Source organism: Babylonia areolata, chromosome 13 (genome assembly GCF_041734735.1).
Source record: "Babylonia areolata isolate BAREFJ2019XMU chromosome 13, ASM4173473v1, whole genome shotgun sequence".
Lineage (NCBI taxonomy): Eukaryota > Metazoa > Mollusca > Gastropoda > Neogastropoda > Buccinidae > Babylonia > Babylonia areolata.
In genome coordinates this window covers 13,567,595-13,586,231 of record NC_134888.1, presented here as the reverse complement: position 1 = coordinate 13,586,231, position 18,637 = coordinate 13,567,595, and the positions used below count along the sequence as shown (strand labels likewise).

Genomic DNA, 18,637 nt, shown 5'->3' with positions numbered 1-18,637 from the left:
GTTTAGTGCCGTTGGCGCTTTGAGCTATATATAACATTTTGAACAGGATCGTGATGTGGTTTACACTGATCACAGCCTGATATCAATGTCATCAATCGCTTTGATCTTGTCCTTGACCCATTTGTTCAAAAAAACAGCTGATCGCTGCACTCGTTTCGTACAAGCGTTCAGAATGACTTTAACTGAAGCGGAACATAGAAAGTCATGGAACTGTCAAAATCTATCAGCTTCCAGAGTGACCTTGGTCTTTGGGCATGTGGACTGGTTTCAATGATGTTTATATACATGGATTAATTTTGTTCAAATTCTTTTTGTTTTCTTTTTTTAAACTTTGACCTCATGGTGGAAGTGACAATAATCAGTAGACCTGAACTGTCCGCCACTTTCACGCACATGGTCTTTGAGAATATTTAATTGGTTTTCAACATTCGCGCTAACAATCAAAATACGTAATATAAATTTCCCGTTTCGGCATTGACCCAGGTTTTAAGCGGCCCGGGGTCAAAGAATCGGTTTAATTGTTTCTGCACGTTGCGTTGAAGGCAGCTACTGAGACAAGATGCAGTCATCGAAGGAACAGCTACCGATCCCCATTGCACAACAGAACCTTATTACGTAACGGACGCTTATCACGTGACATACTCTTATTACGCAACAGACCCCCATTACGTCAGAGACACTCATTACGTAACATATCCTCATCACGTAAGTTGTAACAGGCCCAGTGGGGAATAGACTGAAATTAGTTCTCTTCACGTAAGATTACCCGTCATATTGCTTTTTGAGTCCACCTAAATAATCTTCCAACTTGTCTCCCTTGTAGGGCTCTTCCACCGAAATGGACCCCTCCACCCCACCACCAGCACCCCTATTTCTCTCCTCATGAATGTGCGTATCTTTCTGTGTGTGTGAATGTCTGTGCCGCCCCTCCTATCCCGACCATCTCTCCCATTTTATCCCTGTCTCTCTCTTTCGCTTTGTCTCTTTGCGGTGTCATTTGTATGAGTTCTTATTTTAAGTAAGGATTCGACTTAAACGCAAACGGATTGTGTTTATTGAGAAACAGATAAATGACATGAATAATAATAATAATAATAAAAATCATCATCATAATGAATATTTGGACGCCCTATCTCCGGAGAGCGTTTACAAATAACCCACCAAGAAGAAGGCAGAGAAGAGACGGAAACACGTAGAGTGGAGTGGGGAAGAACAGACACATGATGAGAGAGGGGGAGGAAGGGGTGAAGACAGAGGGAGGGGAGGGGGGTGCAGAGATTGACCGACATTTATCTTGACGGCAATCAATAATGCATAGTTTTGGCATACAGGTGATGGGAGTGGGGTGGGGGAACCTGGGCCTAAAGTGGGGAACAAGGAGTAAACAGCAGTTTAGCGAATCCTGTTTGTTGGTCGCTCATCTTGGGCCCTGAAAGGGTCAAGTGAAGTTAGAATCTCTTCAATACATGGAATATTTTCTGATGAGAATTTCCCGAAAATTTACGGAAATTGGTAAATCTGAGAGTTTCAGGGGTCCACCCTGAGAATCGTGTAAATTCGTTGAGAAAATCGAGGGGTATATGCATACATGATAAGTTCGTATTCAGGTGATCAGACTCGCGCGTCAATCCGTATTCCCAACCGGCTTTTTCTTTCTTGGTTCAAAATTCGGCGAACTGTATGCTTGAGATAACCAGTTCCAAAACGCCACCCAACGCCATACTTTCCTGCACTTTACGCGCATGGATTTGCATCTCAATTGAATGCACCTAAAAACGCTCGGAAACGCTCTTCAGTCCGTATTCTCTGTTTATGGACCCTGTGGTGAAGAGACTTTCAGCAGACAGTGACTTGCCAGAGCGCCTCATTCGGACACGTTTCCTAACCACATCGGTTGACTGAAGTCCGCAATTGTCTTAATGCCAGTCCTGACACGCGACCTTTCCCTGGCACATGTTCAGACCACTGTGAAAAACAAACGGCACACACACACACACACACACACAGATTCGGAAGATGAACTCAGCACGTGATTCTCGTTTATTTCGATATGAGCAGGGGCCATTGCATTGTTGCTTGACAGACAGAGAGGGAAGGAGAGGGGGGAAAGAGAGAGAAAGAGAGAGATACAGAGAGGGAGGTTACATGAATTCAGTTGGTGGATTTTGTTTGATATCAGCAGGGACCGTTGCACTGTTGGCAGCGCGCGCGCACACACACACGCACGCACACACATACATACATATACACAGACACAGAGTATGTATTCAGAACGTGAATCTTGTCAGTTTGAAATGAGCAGGGGGACCATTGCATTGTTGTCAACACACACACACACCACACACACAGCACACACACACACACACACACACACCACACGCGCGCGCATGCACGCACACACACACACACACACACACACTGATGCTGCCATTGGGTGCTTATCATTTGTTTCCCGTGTCATTCAGTCAGGTTTGTCATGGACACACATGCACAGAGAGAAAGAGAGGGTAACTGAGCTGAGCACGTGATTCTCGTTTACTTCAATAAACGCGCGGATTGGTGTGAGCACACACACGCACACAAAGAGATTCGGAAGATGAACTCAGCACGTGAATCTCGTTTATTTCGATACGAGCAGAGGACATTGCATTGTTGCTGGACTCTGGGGCCTTCTTCTCCAGTGCCTGCTTCGTCAAAATACCAATCAATATCGGTCAAAGATAGGGCACAAACAGTCTTGATTTCTACCGCAGAAGAAGGCATGGTACTTATGAATTCTCTGCAAAATGTCAAGTATCACATCCACCTGTAACCAGCACAGCTGACTGAAGTTTTCAGAGCCAAGTCAAGCCGTATGCTCGTCCGAAAATCAATTCACAGTCCCCGCAGAGCGAGATAGAAGTAATTGGACTCAGCATGTGATTCTCGTTTACTTAGATAAGAGCAGGGCTCATTGTATTGGTGAGCAAGCACACACACACACACACACACACACAGCTGAATTCATCACCCGATTCTTGTTTATTTCGTCATCAGCATGGGCCACTGCATTGTCAGCACACACAGAGAGACACACAAACACACGGGGAGTGAGTGAGGCAGTCATAAGATGAGCTCAGCACGTGATTCTCGTATATTTCGATATGAGTAAGGGCCAGTTATTGTATCACTGCTTGAGAGAGCATGTGCGAACAAGCTTCGGATGATGATCTCAGCACGTGATCCTCTTTGATATCAGCAGAGCAGGGACCAATTGCACACACACACACACACACACAAACAAACAAAAAAAACCCACCACCATTGGCATATTACATTGACTCACGTTATGTGTAAACACATATATGAGACAGAAACAGAAGGATCAAGACACTGCCAAGGACAGCTGAAAAGTAACGGCGAATCAATAGCGCCTTCTCGGCCCCCTGCCACGAGACATGCAAATGTGGAAACTGAGACCCGTGTTGCCTGGAGCGAAGAGCAAAGCTTCCGGTTCCGTATTTAGTTCAGAAAAAAATATCATGATCGTTGTGGACTTACATGCACTCACGACAGCAGGCACAGGGCTGCTGAGGATGGGTGTTTCATTGAGGCCTCCTCCTCAGAAGCATTTTAGTTGTCAAAAGACAGTGGTAAGATTTAAAATGTAACGCAAGCAGTTTTTAGAAAAAAAGTATCAACATATCGATGAAAATGCATGTAAACGCACGCACACACACACGCGAATGATATATATATATATATATATATATATATAGTGTGTGTGTGTGTGTGTGTACTTATACAGAGATATGTGAGAAATGAGTGAGATAATGGAGGAAAATAAATGCAGGTAAATATTCATGTATTTTCAAATCGAGAACAAATGAATAATTAAACTATTATTCGTACATGATAAAATTTAAATGAATGGACATGTAATAAAAACATAACGAAATATGTGAATCTAAACTTACGTTTTGAAAAAAAAAATGTAACTAAACACAAAAAAACAACATGTTGTTCGCTCTTATTCTCTCTGCGTCTGCATATCTCCCTATTTTGTTCTCTCTCTGACGGTCTTTTGCTCGCTTGATAACGGGTTTGATCGCATGGTCGCTTGACTGAATGATTCATTGAATGACTGGTTCACCAATGATTTGATTGATGGAAGGGCTGTTCACATGACTGAATGATCCATTGATTGACTGGTTCACCAATGATTTGATTGATGGAAGGGCTGTTCACATGACTGAATGATCCATTGATTGACTGGTTCACCAATGATTTGATTGATGGAAGGGCTGTTCACATGACTGAATGATCCATTGATTGACTGGTTCACCAATGATTTGATTGATGAAAGGGCTGTTCACATGACTGAATGATCCATTGAATGACTGGTTCACCAATGATTTGATTGATGGAAGGGCTGATCACATGACTGAATGATCCATTGATTGACTGGTTCACCAATGATTTGATTGATGAAAGGGCTGATCACATGGCTGAATGATCCATTGATTGACTGGTTCACCAATGATTTGATTGATGGAAGGGCTGATCACATGACTGAATGATCCATTGAATGACTGGTTCACCAATGATTTGATTGATGGAAGGGCTGTTCCCATGGCTATCTTCTCTCCGCTCTCTCATAAGTCAGATGTGCATGTTGGAGGGAGAGGAGCCGGGAGTGGGGTGGGGTGGTCAGCATGGCAAATCAGGTATGAATGTGAATTTGTCATGGGTCAGAAGGGCTTTCTGCAACAAAACATTTCTCCCTTCTCTAGGTATGAATGGAACGTGATATTGCAATGGATATATACGTCTTTCTACAATAAAAAAACAAAACAACAACATTTCTCTAGGTATGAATGGTATGTATGTAATACTGCAATGGATATATACGTCTTTCTACAATAAAAAAACAAAACAACAACATTTCTCTAGGTATGAATGGTGTGTGATATTGCAATGGGCACAGGCTTTCTGCAACAAAAGCAGTTCTCCAGTATGAATTGTATGTGGTATTGCAGTGGGTGTACACAGCAGGGAGCATTTCTCCCTTATGAATGGTATGTGATATTGCAATAGATACAGAAGGCATTCTGCAACAAAATAATTCTGCCTTATGAATGGTATGTGATATTGCAATGGTTACAGAAGGCCTTGTGTAACAAAGCGTTTCTGCCTTCTCCAGATATGAATGGTTCGTGATAATCCAATGGGTACAGGAGGCTTTCTGCAACAAAGCATTTCTCCTTTCTCCAGGCATGAAAATGGTATGTGATACGGCAATGGGTACTGAATGCTTTCTACAATATAACATTTCTCCCTTCTCCACGTATCAGTGGTATGTGATATCCCAATCGGAACAGAAGTGTTTCTGCAACAACAATAAATTCACCCTTCTGGTATGAATGGTATGTGACACTGCAGTGGGTACAGGCTTTCTGAAACATGGTATGTGATACTACAGTGGGCACAGGCTTTCTGAAACATGGTATGTGATACTACAGTAGGTACAGGCTTTCTGAAACATGGTATGTGATACTACAGTGGGTACAGAAGGCTTTCTGAAACATGGTATGTGACACTGCAGTGGGTACAGAAGGCTTTCTGAAACATGGTATGTGACACTGCAGTGGGTACAGGCTTTCTGAAACATGGTATGTGATACTACAGTGGGTACAGAAAGCTTTCTAAAAACTTTTCTCTTCTCCCCACCCCCACCCCACTCCCAGGTCTTGGGTCAGCCCTGGCCTACGCCCCCAGCGTGGTGATGGTGGGCCACCACTTCCTGAAGCGGCGGGCCCTGGCCAACGGCATCTCCGTGTCTGGCAGCGCCCTGGGCTCCTTCCTGCTGCCCAACCTCATGCGCTCCCTCCTCAACCACTACGGCCTGCGGGGCGCCATGGCCACTATCGGCGCCGTCATGTTCCACGTCTGTGCCTGCGCCGCCCTCTTCCGCCCTCTGACCAGCTACCGACGGCCCGCTCGGCGACACGCGGCCACCGGCGGCGGCTCCCTGCACGAGGAAAGCGCCAGTGTCTGCCTGCCGCTGGACGAGAGCGTGAGGACCTTTCAGCCCGCGGGAGGAGAGGAGGTCGCGCCTTGTCCTTCACCTCGAGAAGACAGCTGCAAGCTTTCCCCGCTGGATGACGAGATCGTGGAGCAGAACGTGTTCGTGCCTGACAATCTGGAAGAGATGTCGGACAAGGTGGAAGAGGTGTCGGACAAGGTGGAAGAGATGTCGGACAAGGTGGAAGATTCTGACGGAGGCCATCTGGAGCTGAGCGCTGACAAAGAAAGTCACGTGGACACCTCGCCGACGCCGCCTGACAGCCCAGGGTTCGACCCGATGAACGGGACAAGCGTGCAGAGAAGTCCGGACCTCAGGAAGCTGGCCGACATTAACAGCCCTAGACTGGAGAGGAAGGCTCCCGACGTGAGTCACAGCTGTAAACTACAGAGACTGGGGGCCTTTGACCGGAGCCAGACTGTGGACAGTGAGGTGGACGGCCAGGACAGGCCCGGTGTGCAGAAAAAGCATCACGCTGAGCGGAGCCCCGACCTGAGGAGAGAGCAGAGCCCGGTTCTCAACAGAATGGACCTCCCTGACACAAGTCCCAGTCTGGACCATGTGAAAACTCCTCCACACAGTCCGACTCTCGGAGAAGGGGAAGAGACCCCGAGAAGTCCAAACCCCAGCAGGATGAGAGAAGCCAAGAAAAGCCCCAACCTTGGAAGGGTCGGGGAGCTCAGGAGAAATCCAAATCTGGGACGACAGGAAGTCTTCTCACGCTCGGAAGGAAACAGTCCTTCCCAGAGCCGCAGGAACGGCCCAGTCTCTGTGCCGTCGGCAGACGCCGTGGTCCAGAACGACGCCATCACGGCCAGTACCATCCGGGACTCCCTGGAAAAGAAGCTGGCCAGAAACGCCAGTGTCAGCAGCATGATCGCCCATTTCGGCAGCATGAAACAGGCTCACCGTGGTCAGGAGAGGACTGGAAGCTTCAAGCTCAATTTCCGCCGGGACTCCTCCAAGTGCAAAACGTCAGGAAGCCTCAAACGCCGAGCCTTTCAAGGTGGTAAGCCCATCCTGGAACGCCACCCCAGTGCATTATGGGATGCCCGGGTGCCGGAAAGCCTGAAGCAGGCCATAGAGGAGGAGAAGCGAGGCCCGCAGAAGGGGGACTCAATTGAACTGTCGCTGCTCCAGCGGGACTCGAACCAGGACCTGGTGGGCGCCGCCTCCCTGGCCAGGTCCGGCAGCAAGACGGAGAGGACCAACACCATCAACAAGCGCATTGGGAGCTTCAAAGCCATCGACGCCGCCAAGCCAATCCGCTTCATCGAGCGCAAGAAGCTGCTTCTGGCCAACAATCTGCGCTACAGGTCCGAGACGCGCGACGCTGGCGTTGCCACGCCCACCCTGGTGGCCAATGAGAAAGTCCCCTTGAAACGGTTCTACTCAGTAGAGACGGGGCACCACCACACCTCCCCGGTTTTGCAGGAGTCCTTTCTTCATCGTCGCATCCGGCAGATCTCGCAGGCGGAGTCGTGGCGCAGCGAGTCGTCTGTCTTTGCCAGCGCTGGTGACCTTGCCCTTGCCTCGCTGCAGAACATTTCTGTCTCGGCCACAGAGGCTGACGATGACGTCTTTTCCACCGCGTCACGTACCAGTGGTCTCAAAAGTCTCCTGAGGTGAGTTCCGTGTCTTTGTCAAACTGCCCAATGCGAACCAGACCGGTTTCTTTTTTTTCCCCTTGTCTATTTCCTTCATTTCACACACACACACACACACTTCATCCTGACTTTTATCCACACAGATCACGTTGATTTTATTTCTACCAACTATTACTCCATTTCGAATAACTATTAGCTATATGTTGAATACCTATCAAATATTTTCTGTTATTTACTTCTTTTTTTTTTTTTAATACTGTAATCCACTTAAAAAAAACAACTAAACTTTTAAAATATATACTCCTTCATTTCATTTACGATTGGTTAATTTATCTTTTTGCAATACAGTCCATTGTCATCACTAGGCCCCTATGCTTTACCCGAAAGACAGTATGGCTGTATACATGGCGGGGTAAAAAAACCAAACAAACCTATCATACACGTAAAAGCCCACTCGTACATAGAGTGAACTTGAGAGTTGCAGCCCCTAGATGCAGAAGAAGAATCGTTATTCTTTATTATATATAATATGTTCTATTTTCATGACTATACTTACTTTACTATACACTATACAGTGTTCTCCATTGCTCTGCTTAATTAAGATGTATTCTCCATATAATTACGATAACTTACTATGCTTTATTAAGATATATACTCCATACAGCCACTATCCTTTATCATGTTATATTCCAGTTTAATCCCCATACTTCGGTTTTCATTCCCACACGCCAGGCTGTCGGCGCAGACAGTGTACAAGGGAGAGAGGAAGAAGAGTGTGCCGCTGTTCGAGTTGTCTCTGATGCTCAACCCCGTCTTTCTGGTCTTCTTCCTGTCCCTGGTCTGCATGAACTTCGGCTACCCCAACATCTTCGTCATGCTGCCCTCCTACTGCCAGGTAAGCACTGCTGCTACATGACAGCCAGCGGTCATGCTCAGCACGGCCAGAAACTCTTGGCCAGTAACCGTTGTCCTTACGCCTCAAAGCGTTCATATCAAAGTTCCCCAGGTTGTAGTTGGCCACACACTTCGAATGTCTTTTAACAGAAATTCTCAGCCAGTTTCCGTCGACCACACACCTTGAAATCGCCCGTATTACGTCAGAAATTATCCGGTTGTTGTTGAGCCACACACTTCAAAATCTTTCATGTTAAACATGATCAGAAACTCTCAGCGAGTTTCCGTTGTACAGAGCCTCAAAACTGTTCATAATAAAAGACGTTGGCCACATACCTCAAAACCTTCCACGCAGACACGGTCAGAAACATTTAAAATTCCCCAGTTGTCGTTGGCCACACACCTCGAAATCTTTGGCAGACACGCTGAGTCAGTCGGCCAGACACCTCAAAATCGTCCGTATTACACATGGTCATAAATTCTCTGGTTGTCGTTGGCCACAACCTCAGAATCTTTCACATCAGTAAAACACGGCCAGAAACTCTCCGCCAGTCTCTGATGGCCAGACACCTCAGCATCGTTGGATACTGAACTCAAACACTGCCAACAGCCATCAACAAAACAACGAAAAGCCTTAAAAAATGTGTGTGGTCGTCAGGTCAGAGAAGCACATGTCAAACATGTCTGGTTTAACTTTCAGAAGGGAACAAAACGCGTGGACTTGTACTGTGTGGTTGTTTCCAGAAAAGGGGATCACCAATCAGTGCCATGTTTCACAAGATTTTCTCGAGCCTCGTTGATCATACCTCGGTTGTCTTTTTTTCTGTCTCAGTGAACGTTCGAAACAGATCTACTCTGAACAGCCATCATTAGCTTTCAGTCTCCAGTTATGTAACGTCCACGGAAAAAGAGAGGTAACAATACAAACAATTATGTGCACGTTGAGCCTTTTCTACCAGCCAGCCAGCCAGCCCAACACCGTTGATGCCACACTGCAGGTTCCTGGTTGAGGCGATCGATACAGTCAGGCAGCCTGTTGCTGTTTGGTTGACGTGCATGCGTCTGTCCAAGCCGCCTATCCTGTCGTGTGAGACAGCGATTAATGTTCATAGTGCACACGGTTAAACATATAGTTTGGCCAGAATTTGGCTGGGTGACAAAAGGGACCAAAATTGTACGACTCTCTCTCTCTCTCTATATATATATATATATATGGATAGACGTTAAGCAAAAGAACGAACGGACACACACACACACACACACACACACACACACTGTGTTTTCTTTGGAAATTATCACATTTGAATTCTTAGACGTACTAACTGCAAAAAATACTGTGCATTTTGTACCTGATATGAATGGCTATACCGCTAACATATAAAGATCGAATGGTTGGTGTTCTGACAAATTTAATTATGATGACAGTGACAGCTGTCGTTGCTGTGATGACTACAAAAGTAAAGACAGTGACGACCATGATGACGAAGCTGTCCAATCATCTTCCATTTTTTGTTTCGTTTCCTTTGGTTGCCTTTTTGTGTTGTTGAAGCCAGTTCTCAAGCTTGACATTTATCTCACTGCTTTCAAACAGCGATTGCCATTTCACTTTGACGTCACAGACGATGACGCAGATGACTATGACGATAAGATGATTTCAGCACGAAGTGGGAATGGACAAAACCACAGCAGCCTTCGTCGCGTCGGTCATTGGCCTGACAGATCTGGTGGGACGGCTTTTCATTGGCTGGTTTTCCGACCTACGTCTTTTTCCTCGCAAGGTCAGTCACGTTGCGTCTTTTGACGATTACGTCACACTGAAGTGGTGTTGTTTGAACGTGTATGCATAAGGCACCGTGATAGAATCGCTTTGGCGTTGGGCTTTTGTCCCTGTGTTTAACAGTGAGCAAGGTTGGAGCCCCCGTTTTAGCATATATATATATATATATATATATATATATATATATATATATATATCGATCTATCTCACTGGGGAAGGCACTTAACTCCGTATTTCCTCACCCCATCTCGGTGTGGATGGGTAACTATACTTGGATGGGGAAGATTAGGATTGGGCCCCGCCTTTCCATGCCGAGCCCTGAACACAATGGAGATGAATTATCTGCCTCGATGGCTGTAAAAAGGCCATGGGGTCTTTAACCTGCAGAGGGTGTGGTGGGTGGGTGTGGAGTATGTGGCTATGTGGATATTCGTGGTGGTGAAAGGACGGATTGATTTTGGTTGAGTAAATGGTGGTGTGTGTGTTTCAGAGTGACTCTCTCTCTCTCTCCCCCTGTCTCTCTCTTTCTCCGAAAAAGATATTGTCTTGAAATACAAATTGAGTTCAGTGTCAGAAAAAGGGGGGGATTGTGAAAGACTACACCCAAAAAAAAAGAGAAAAAAAAGTGTGTGTGTGTGTGTAAAGGTGAATTTAAAACAGTTCTAACATATGTCACATATAGGTGTTCTTTCACAGTCAAACAACCTATCACACGTGCCCCAACACCTCCAAAAACCCCAAACAAAGCGGACAAAGATGTGACTGTTACAGTGTCCAAACATCCCACACTCCCGTCTCATCCACTCACTTCATTGTCTGTTTCTTTTTCGCCGTTTATCTTAATCATGTCGGCAGTTGATGAGACGCCTGTTCACGTCTCCTTTCGAACAGGCTGTACAGTCCTGTGTGGAAGTGTTGGACTTGAACTGTCCAGGGTAAACCCGTCACCCCCTCCCTCAAGCCCACCCCTCATCCTTCCCCCTCCGCTCTCCAAATATGGATGTTGTGCTGGCCACACTGACATGAGGATTAACATGTCGTCATTGGTTGTCACGGGAACTGGTGCTTTTCCTCCCTTGTATATCTCCCCCACCCACTCGCTCATAGAATCACAAACACACACACACACACGCACGCACGCACAAACACACGCACGCGCGCGCGCGCGCGCAAGGCTGGTACTTCTGAATCTTTTCGATTCGGTACATATAAGCTGTCAAACTTGCATGACAACAGACGTGGGACCATTCTTTCTAACGTCAAATATCACTTTCAGTGAAAAGACGTTAAGCTAAAGAACGAACGAACGAACCATTCTTTCTCACTCTCTCGAAAACAAACATTTTGGCCCTGAGTTTATCATCACTTTTGAAAGGGGAAAACCATACAGGAACTGTGACACCGTTAATTCACAAGATCATGGGAAGACACTCAATAAAAAGAAGATGCTATTGTTATCTGCTCAGTTTTCAGTCAACCGATGGGGGTAGTAGTTGTTTTGTCCATCCAGGTAACAGTTTCAGTGTCTCAAGGAGGCGTCACTGCGTTCGGACAAACCCATACACACTACACCACATCTGACCAATAGAACATCCCAACGCGCTTAGCCAGGCTTAGAGTACATGAATATATATTTGTGTACCCATCAGTGGAGATTTCTTCAACAGAATTTTGCCAGAGGACAACTTGTCGCCATGGGTTCTTTTTCAGTGCGCCAAGTGCGTGCTGCACACGGGACCTCGGTTTATCGTCTCATCCGAATGACTAGATGCTCAGTTGGATTTTTCCAGTCAAACTTGGGAGAAAGGGCGAGAGGGGGAATCGAACCCACACCCTCACGGACACAGTGCTGGCAGATCAGCAGTTTAACTATTGTGTCACCTTCTTCATGGTGAATGTAACGACACACACAATACTTGTGCACGTTTGCCTGATGATGCACGAGTTTTCATTAGGTAAACATCAGATGACTGCATACGCTGTGGATACTTTAGAACTTTGCATCTTTTGTTTGGTTCCCCAAGCCTTGGGTGTTAGGTTCTATTGCGTTTTCTTTTGTGCAGTGTATAACTCCGGTTTGTTTACTTTCGAATGGCAGTGCCACTCCTCACTGTGATAAAACATTGGATTATTGTGTTGTGTGTGTGTGTGTGTGTGTGTGTGTGTGTTGTCACTTAGGAAAGTGGGAACACCACTAAGTTGTAAGAGTTGCCTCTTGGTAATTTGCTGTGGGGGACGGATTCACTGCTGTGGCTGAGACAGCTGACGACTCTTCAAGAGACAGAAATAGCTGTGGTGTCAGGCAACGAAATGCTAAGTTATTGCACTGTGGCGTTCTCGCACACCCGGGTGTGTGCCTCTGTGTGTGTGTGCGTGTGCGTGTGCTTCTGTGTGTGTGTGTGTGTGTGTGTGCCTCTGTGTGTGTGTGTGTGTGCCTCTGTGTGTGTGTGTGTGTGTGTGTGCGCGCGCGCGCGCGCGCTCTTAGGATTGTATCTATTTCACGAGATGCTTTCGTTTGTGATGAAAACCTTGAGCGGTTGACACAACGTCAGTTCAACTCACCATTTGACTCTCATTGGCCTCAGGTTATGGATACATCCCACCCGTCAACCTACCCATCCATCCATCAACTCACCCACACGCTTATTCATCCATCCATCCACCCACTTATCCATCCACCCGTTTATCCATCCATCCAACCACCTATCCACCCATCCATCTACCCGCCTATCTGTCTATCCATCCATCCATCTACCCGCCTATCCGTCCATCCATCTACCCGCCCATCCATCCATCCACCCGCCTATCCACCCATCCATCTACCCGCCTATCTGTCCATCCACCTATCCATCCATCCATCCATCTACCCGCCTATCCACTCATCAATCTACCCGCCTATCCACCCATCCATCCACCCGCCTATTCACCAGTCTATTCACCCGTATACCCATCCATCCAACCAACCGCCTGTCCATCCATCCATCCACCCGCCTATCCAACCACCCGCCTATCCATCCATCCATCTGCCCATCCATTCATCCACCTGCCTATCCATCCATCCATCTACCCGCCTATCCAGCCATCCTCCCGCCTTTCCACCCATCCAACCGTCCACCTATCCATCCACCCACCCATCACTTGTCAATTACCCATCTATTAATATTTCGACCCCCTCGGACCAGTCAGTCCATCCCATAATATCCTGACCTTCTTTTCTTTCTGCCGACCCCACAGTACGGGTTCGTCGCCTGTCTTACTTTAGCATCCACCCATCCAGTCATGCATCCATCCAGTCGTCCAACCATCCTTCCGTCCACCCATCCATTTTTGTTGATCCAACCCCAGGCCAGCCAGTCCATCCATTACTGTCCTGACCATCTTTCTCTGTGGTGACCTCACAGGGCGTGTTCGTCGTCTGTCTGACCCTAGCATCCATACATCCACCCACCTACCCATCCATACATCCATCCATACATCCACCCACCAACTCATCCATACATACACCCACTCATCCATACACCCATCCATACATCCATCCATACATCCACCACCTACCCATCCATACATCCACCCACCCACCCATCATACATCCACCCACCCATACATCCACCCACCCACCAACCATCATACATCCACACATCCACCCATACATGCACCCATACACCCACCCACCCATACATCCACCCACCCATACATCCATACATCCACCTACCCATACATCCACCCACCCCACCCACCAATACATCCACCCACCAATACATCCACCTACCCATACATCCACCCACCCCACCATCCATACACCCACCCACCCATACATCCACCTACCCACCCATCCATACATCCACCTACCCATACATCCACCCCCCCCACCATCCATACATCCACCTACCCATACATCCACCCACTCCACCATCCATACACCCATCCACCCATACATCCACCCACCCATCCATACATCCACCCAACCACCCATTCACCCACCCGACCCATTCATACACCCACCTACCCACCCACCCATCTATTGGTATGTCAGTCCATTCCAAAACAACACCCTTCTCTCTGTGCTGCTCTCACAGTGCGGGTTCGTGATCAGTCTTACAGTCTTGCTTTAGTGTCCATCCGGATATCCAATCATGCATCCATCAACCCACCCTCCCACCCATCCACCCATTAATTGACATGTCCTCCACCCCCAGACCATCATTGCACCCCCAGACCATCAGTCCACCTGGCCCTCTTCTCTATGACGACCCACCGTGCGGGTTCGGGGTCAGTCTTGCAGTCCTATTAAAAATTGAAAAACAATTAGCGTCCATCCATCCAGTCGTGCACCCATCGACCTCCACCCCCAGACAGTCCATCCATCCCTGAACACCCTTCTCTCGGTGCCGCTCTTACAGTACGGGTTCGTGGTCAGTCTGACACTGGCCGGGGTGCTGTGCACGCTGCTGCCCAAGATGAAGAACTACCACGGGCTGGTGGCCTTCGCCTGTGGCTTCGGCTTCTGCGGAGGCTGCTTCATTGCCCTCATCGCCGTCATCCTGGTGGACTTCCTGGGCAAGGAGCGCCTGGCCTCCTCCTTCGGCTTGGCCAGCGTCGCCATGGCCGTCGGCATCATGGCCGGCCCGGCTATTTATGGTGAGATGGAGGGGGGCGTAAGGTTTCGGCAGGGGGGGGGGGGGGGGGGGTGAGTGCAGAGGCGTAGAGAGAAGGGCTGAGGTTTTGATTTGGTTGCAGTGTGTTCTGCGGTTTTTTTTTGTTGCATTAGATTGTATTACCTGACAGATTACCTCAGGGCCCGCAGCATTACCATCCTCGGGTGGGAAACCCTTGTCACAAGCCACAGCTCCTGGCGACTGTCTACAAGGAAGTTCTGGCGTTTGAGGAGAGGCGTCTTCAGGACCTCGACCGGAAGTGTTCAATCTCGCACAGAGAGGAGAAGAGGCCTGTCATCTCTGCTGTTGCACTGCCAACAGTGTGTGGCATTTGTGTGTCTTCCTTTGGACTGCGTTCTCATCTCCAGAGTCATTGTCGTCTTTATCCTTCGCGATGGCCTTCCATGATATTGAACTGTACTGTAATATATTGTACTGTTTTATATTGTGTTGAGTTGTATTCCATAGTACACGAGCCTTCCATAATATTGAACTGTGTTGTAATATATTGTACTGTTTTATATTGTGTTGAGTTGTATTCTATTATGCACGAATGTGTTAAGTGAAATACTGCAAATGATATCGAAATGTACAAAATGCAACAACAACAACAACAAAAAAGATGCGATACAGATCGCATACGTTGTTCAGACCAAGTCACGTTCAGACTTGGGTGGTAAGAGACCCGGTCCACACGATGACAGGATTGTCCTTGCTTCCCAGAGTTCCGGGAGGGATTACTGCCAAAGAAACATCTTTCCATGAAGTTAGTTTTCAGCCAGCTGCCTGTGAGTTATTTTCTGCAGAGAAGAAACTGGCTTACATTGAGTCAAGTTTGCAGGTTATAGATGTGCGTTGTTGTTTAATACAAAAAGAAACTATCATTTTGATACAAACGTGAAAAAGAAACTATCATTTTGATACAAACGTGAAAAAGAAACTATCATTTTGATACAAACGTGAAAAAGAAACTATCATGTTGATACAAACGTGAAAAAGAAACTATCATTTTGATACAAACGTGAAAAAGAAACTATCATGTTGATACAAACGTGAAAAAGAAACTATCATTTTGATACAAACGTGAAAAAGAAACTATCATGTTGATACAAACGTGAAAAAGAAACTATCATTTTGATACAAACGTGAAAAAGAAACTATCATTCGTTTCATTTCGTGTTTGTTCCAGTTAACGTTTATCAGTTCTGACGTTGAATATGACGGGGTTGTTTTTTTTCAGTCCTCCATACCGCACAGATGACAGGATATTAAATCTTGATTGTGTAGAATGTACATATGTGTACCCTTGTGTGTGTGTGTGTGTGTGTGTGTGTGTGTGTGCAGGGGACATACGAGACACAACGGGATCCTGGGATTCAGCCTTTGTGGTGGCCGGCCTGATGTCGTTGGCAGCCGCCTCATGCATATTCATTCAGCCCCTTGCACAGCACGTGCTCAACCGACCAATCAAAAGCGGGGATCGAGAAGTGCGCGATGAAATGCTCTGAAAAGCATCACAATCATTATTCGTGTTGATTACGACAACCACCATGGGTGATGACGTTGACTATTGTTATGATCATTATTATATCATTGTTGTTGATGTCATATTGTTGTTTTCCTGTATCTGTGGCTTATGAGCAAATAAACCTTTGTTTGAATGATGGAAACATTGCACATGTGTGATGATGAATGGAGTCATGAATAAACATTACGACAGGCACAGACATGTGGGCATACGCAAGTCCGTGCGTACAACGCACTCCCTCCCTCCCTCCCTGTCATTCTTCTTCTTTTCTCAAATTCTCCTTCTTCTTCTCAAATTCTTCTTCTTCTCAAATTCTTCTTCATCTTCTTTTCTCAAATTCTTCTTCTTCTTTTCTCAAATTCTTCTTCTTCTTTTCTCAAATTCTTCTTCTTCTCAAATTCTTCATCTTCTTTTCTCAAATTCTTCTTCTTCTTCTCAAATTCTTCTTCTTCTCCTCAAATTCTTCTTCTTCTTCTTCTTCTCAGTTCTTCTTCTTCATCTTCTTCTTTTCTCAAATTATTCTTCTTCTTCTCAAATTCTTCTTCTTCTTCTTTTCTCATTTTTTTTTTCTTCTTCTCAAATTCTTCTTCTTTTTCTTCTTCTCAGTTCTTCTTCTTCATCTTCTTCTCATCCCTTAATTCTATGAAGAGTCATTAAGTGCCGCGTTGTAAATCTGTTCACCAGATTCCCCCAGGTATGTCGTGAACAGTTTGCGTGGAACTAAGCATTGCATGTGATCCACACAGTGTAGCCTGTATGTGAAATGATTCAGAACTAGAACAAGGGCTCGGAAGGATCATCGTTGGATACGGTGGATTAGGAACTTCTTTGTTGGTTCTAGATGCTCTCCTGAAATTGCTAGTAGCCTTTCAGTGGCAGTCGATGTACAAAGTTTAGAGGCAGAATTCTGACACCCAGTCGTGCGAAAAGATGCTATTCCTCTGTAGTCTTCATCCTTTGAAAGGTTTATTATTTATCAGGAAAATGTGTTTGATTCAATCGCTGTGATCCGTAGTGTTATTTGCAGCAAATGTTTCGGTATGAGCTTTCAACGTGAGCCAAAAGATGAATAACTGGGAAGGTGTTTTCATGCAACAGGTTTTCCATTCAAGAGAGCAACGATGTAAGGGAAGGAAGTCGCGAGTTCTGAAGCTTTTCCTCATGTGTTGCTTCCCTTGTATTGTGTCTTCTCAGCCCTGCACCTTTGTGTGAGAGTGTGTTCGTGTGTGGGTGAGTAGGATATTTGTGTACGCGAACGTGTGTACATTATGTACTTGTTCGGCGGGGATGGGAAGGGCCATATGTGCTTGAAAGCGAGGATTTATGTGTATAAACTGTTGCACATCTGTATGACTGCGTGTAGTAATAGTTCCTTTTCTTTCATTATACGTCTTTTCATATTTGTGATATGTGACGACTGTGTGTGTTGTTTCGTGCGCGTGCGTGCACCCGATTATTCATTATTTATTTTGCTTCGTTTTCTTGCCCATCAGTCGTAAAATGAGATTTCTCATTTTCAGTGGGATTGAATCACCTCTTTGATAGCGTGTGCATCTTTCAACGTTCGCAGTCAGAAAATGACCAAGATCCATTTCTCCTGGGGAAACGGCGCACACGGCGAGAAATGACTCAACAAAGTTCTTCACTTCAAGACGCTCGGTGGATTTTTCTTTTCTTTCCGCTGGCTACTTATCTTTGTGACCCACACTGTGTTCCTCTTTCCGCTCCGTGAACACTGGAGGAATGGGCTGGGACTGAGACTGCGCGCACATACACATACATGCGCGCGCGCACCCTCACTGTGGCACACACACACGCACGGACGCACACGCACACTGTGATTGCGACAGAATTTCCCATATTTGTGCGCGCGCGTACACACACACAAGCTTGCACGCACGTACATGAACACACTTTTCAAGAAGGATATTCAACGAAAAAGGAACATCACTTTATTACGAAGGTCAACGAAAACAAACGAGAGAAACTGAAAAATCATTTCCTTTTTTTTCACATTGCAAAAAGAGCAGATTGGATATTTATATTACAGCCTTGAAACAACAGTGTTGAATGTAACACAGATGTTCCCACTTTTATATTCTGTGTGTGTGT

General features: G+C 46.3%; 1 protein-coding gene across 1 annotated transcript in view; it reads left to right on the top strand.

Moving 5' to 3' along the window:
• The window catches only part of LOC143288833 (uncharacterized), a 30,130-nt gene extending 13,524 nt beyond the window's left edge, over positions 1 to 16,606 (top strand). The window contains exons 4-8 of the mRNA XM_076597479.1: positions 5,727 to 7,689; positions 8,404 to 8,566; positions 10,224 to 10,343; positions 14,743 to 14,980; positions 16,342 to 16,606. Coding sequence (XP_076453594.1) covers positions 5,727 to 7,689; positions 8,404 to 8,566; positions 10,224 to 10,343; positions 14,743 to 14,980; positions 16,342 to 16,505 — 2,648 coding nt within the window. The 3' untranslated portion in view covers positions 16,506 to 16,606. The remainder of the gene's footprint in view (positions 1 to 5,726; positions 7,690 to 8,403; positions 8,567 to 10,223; positions 10,344 to 14,742; positions 14,981 to 16,341) is intronic.
• Positions 16,607 to 18,637: the final 2,031 nt, after the last annotated feature.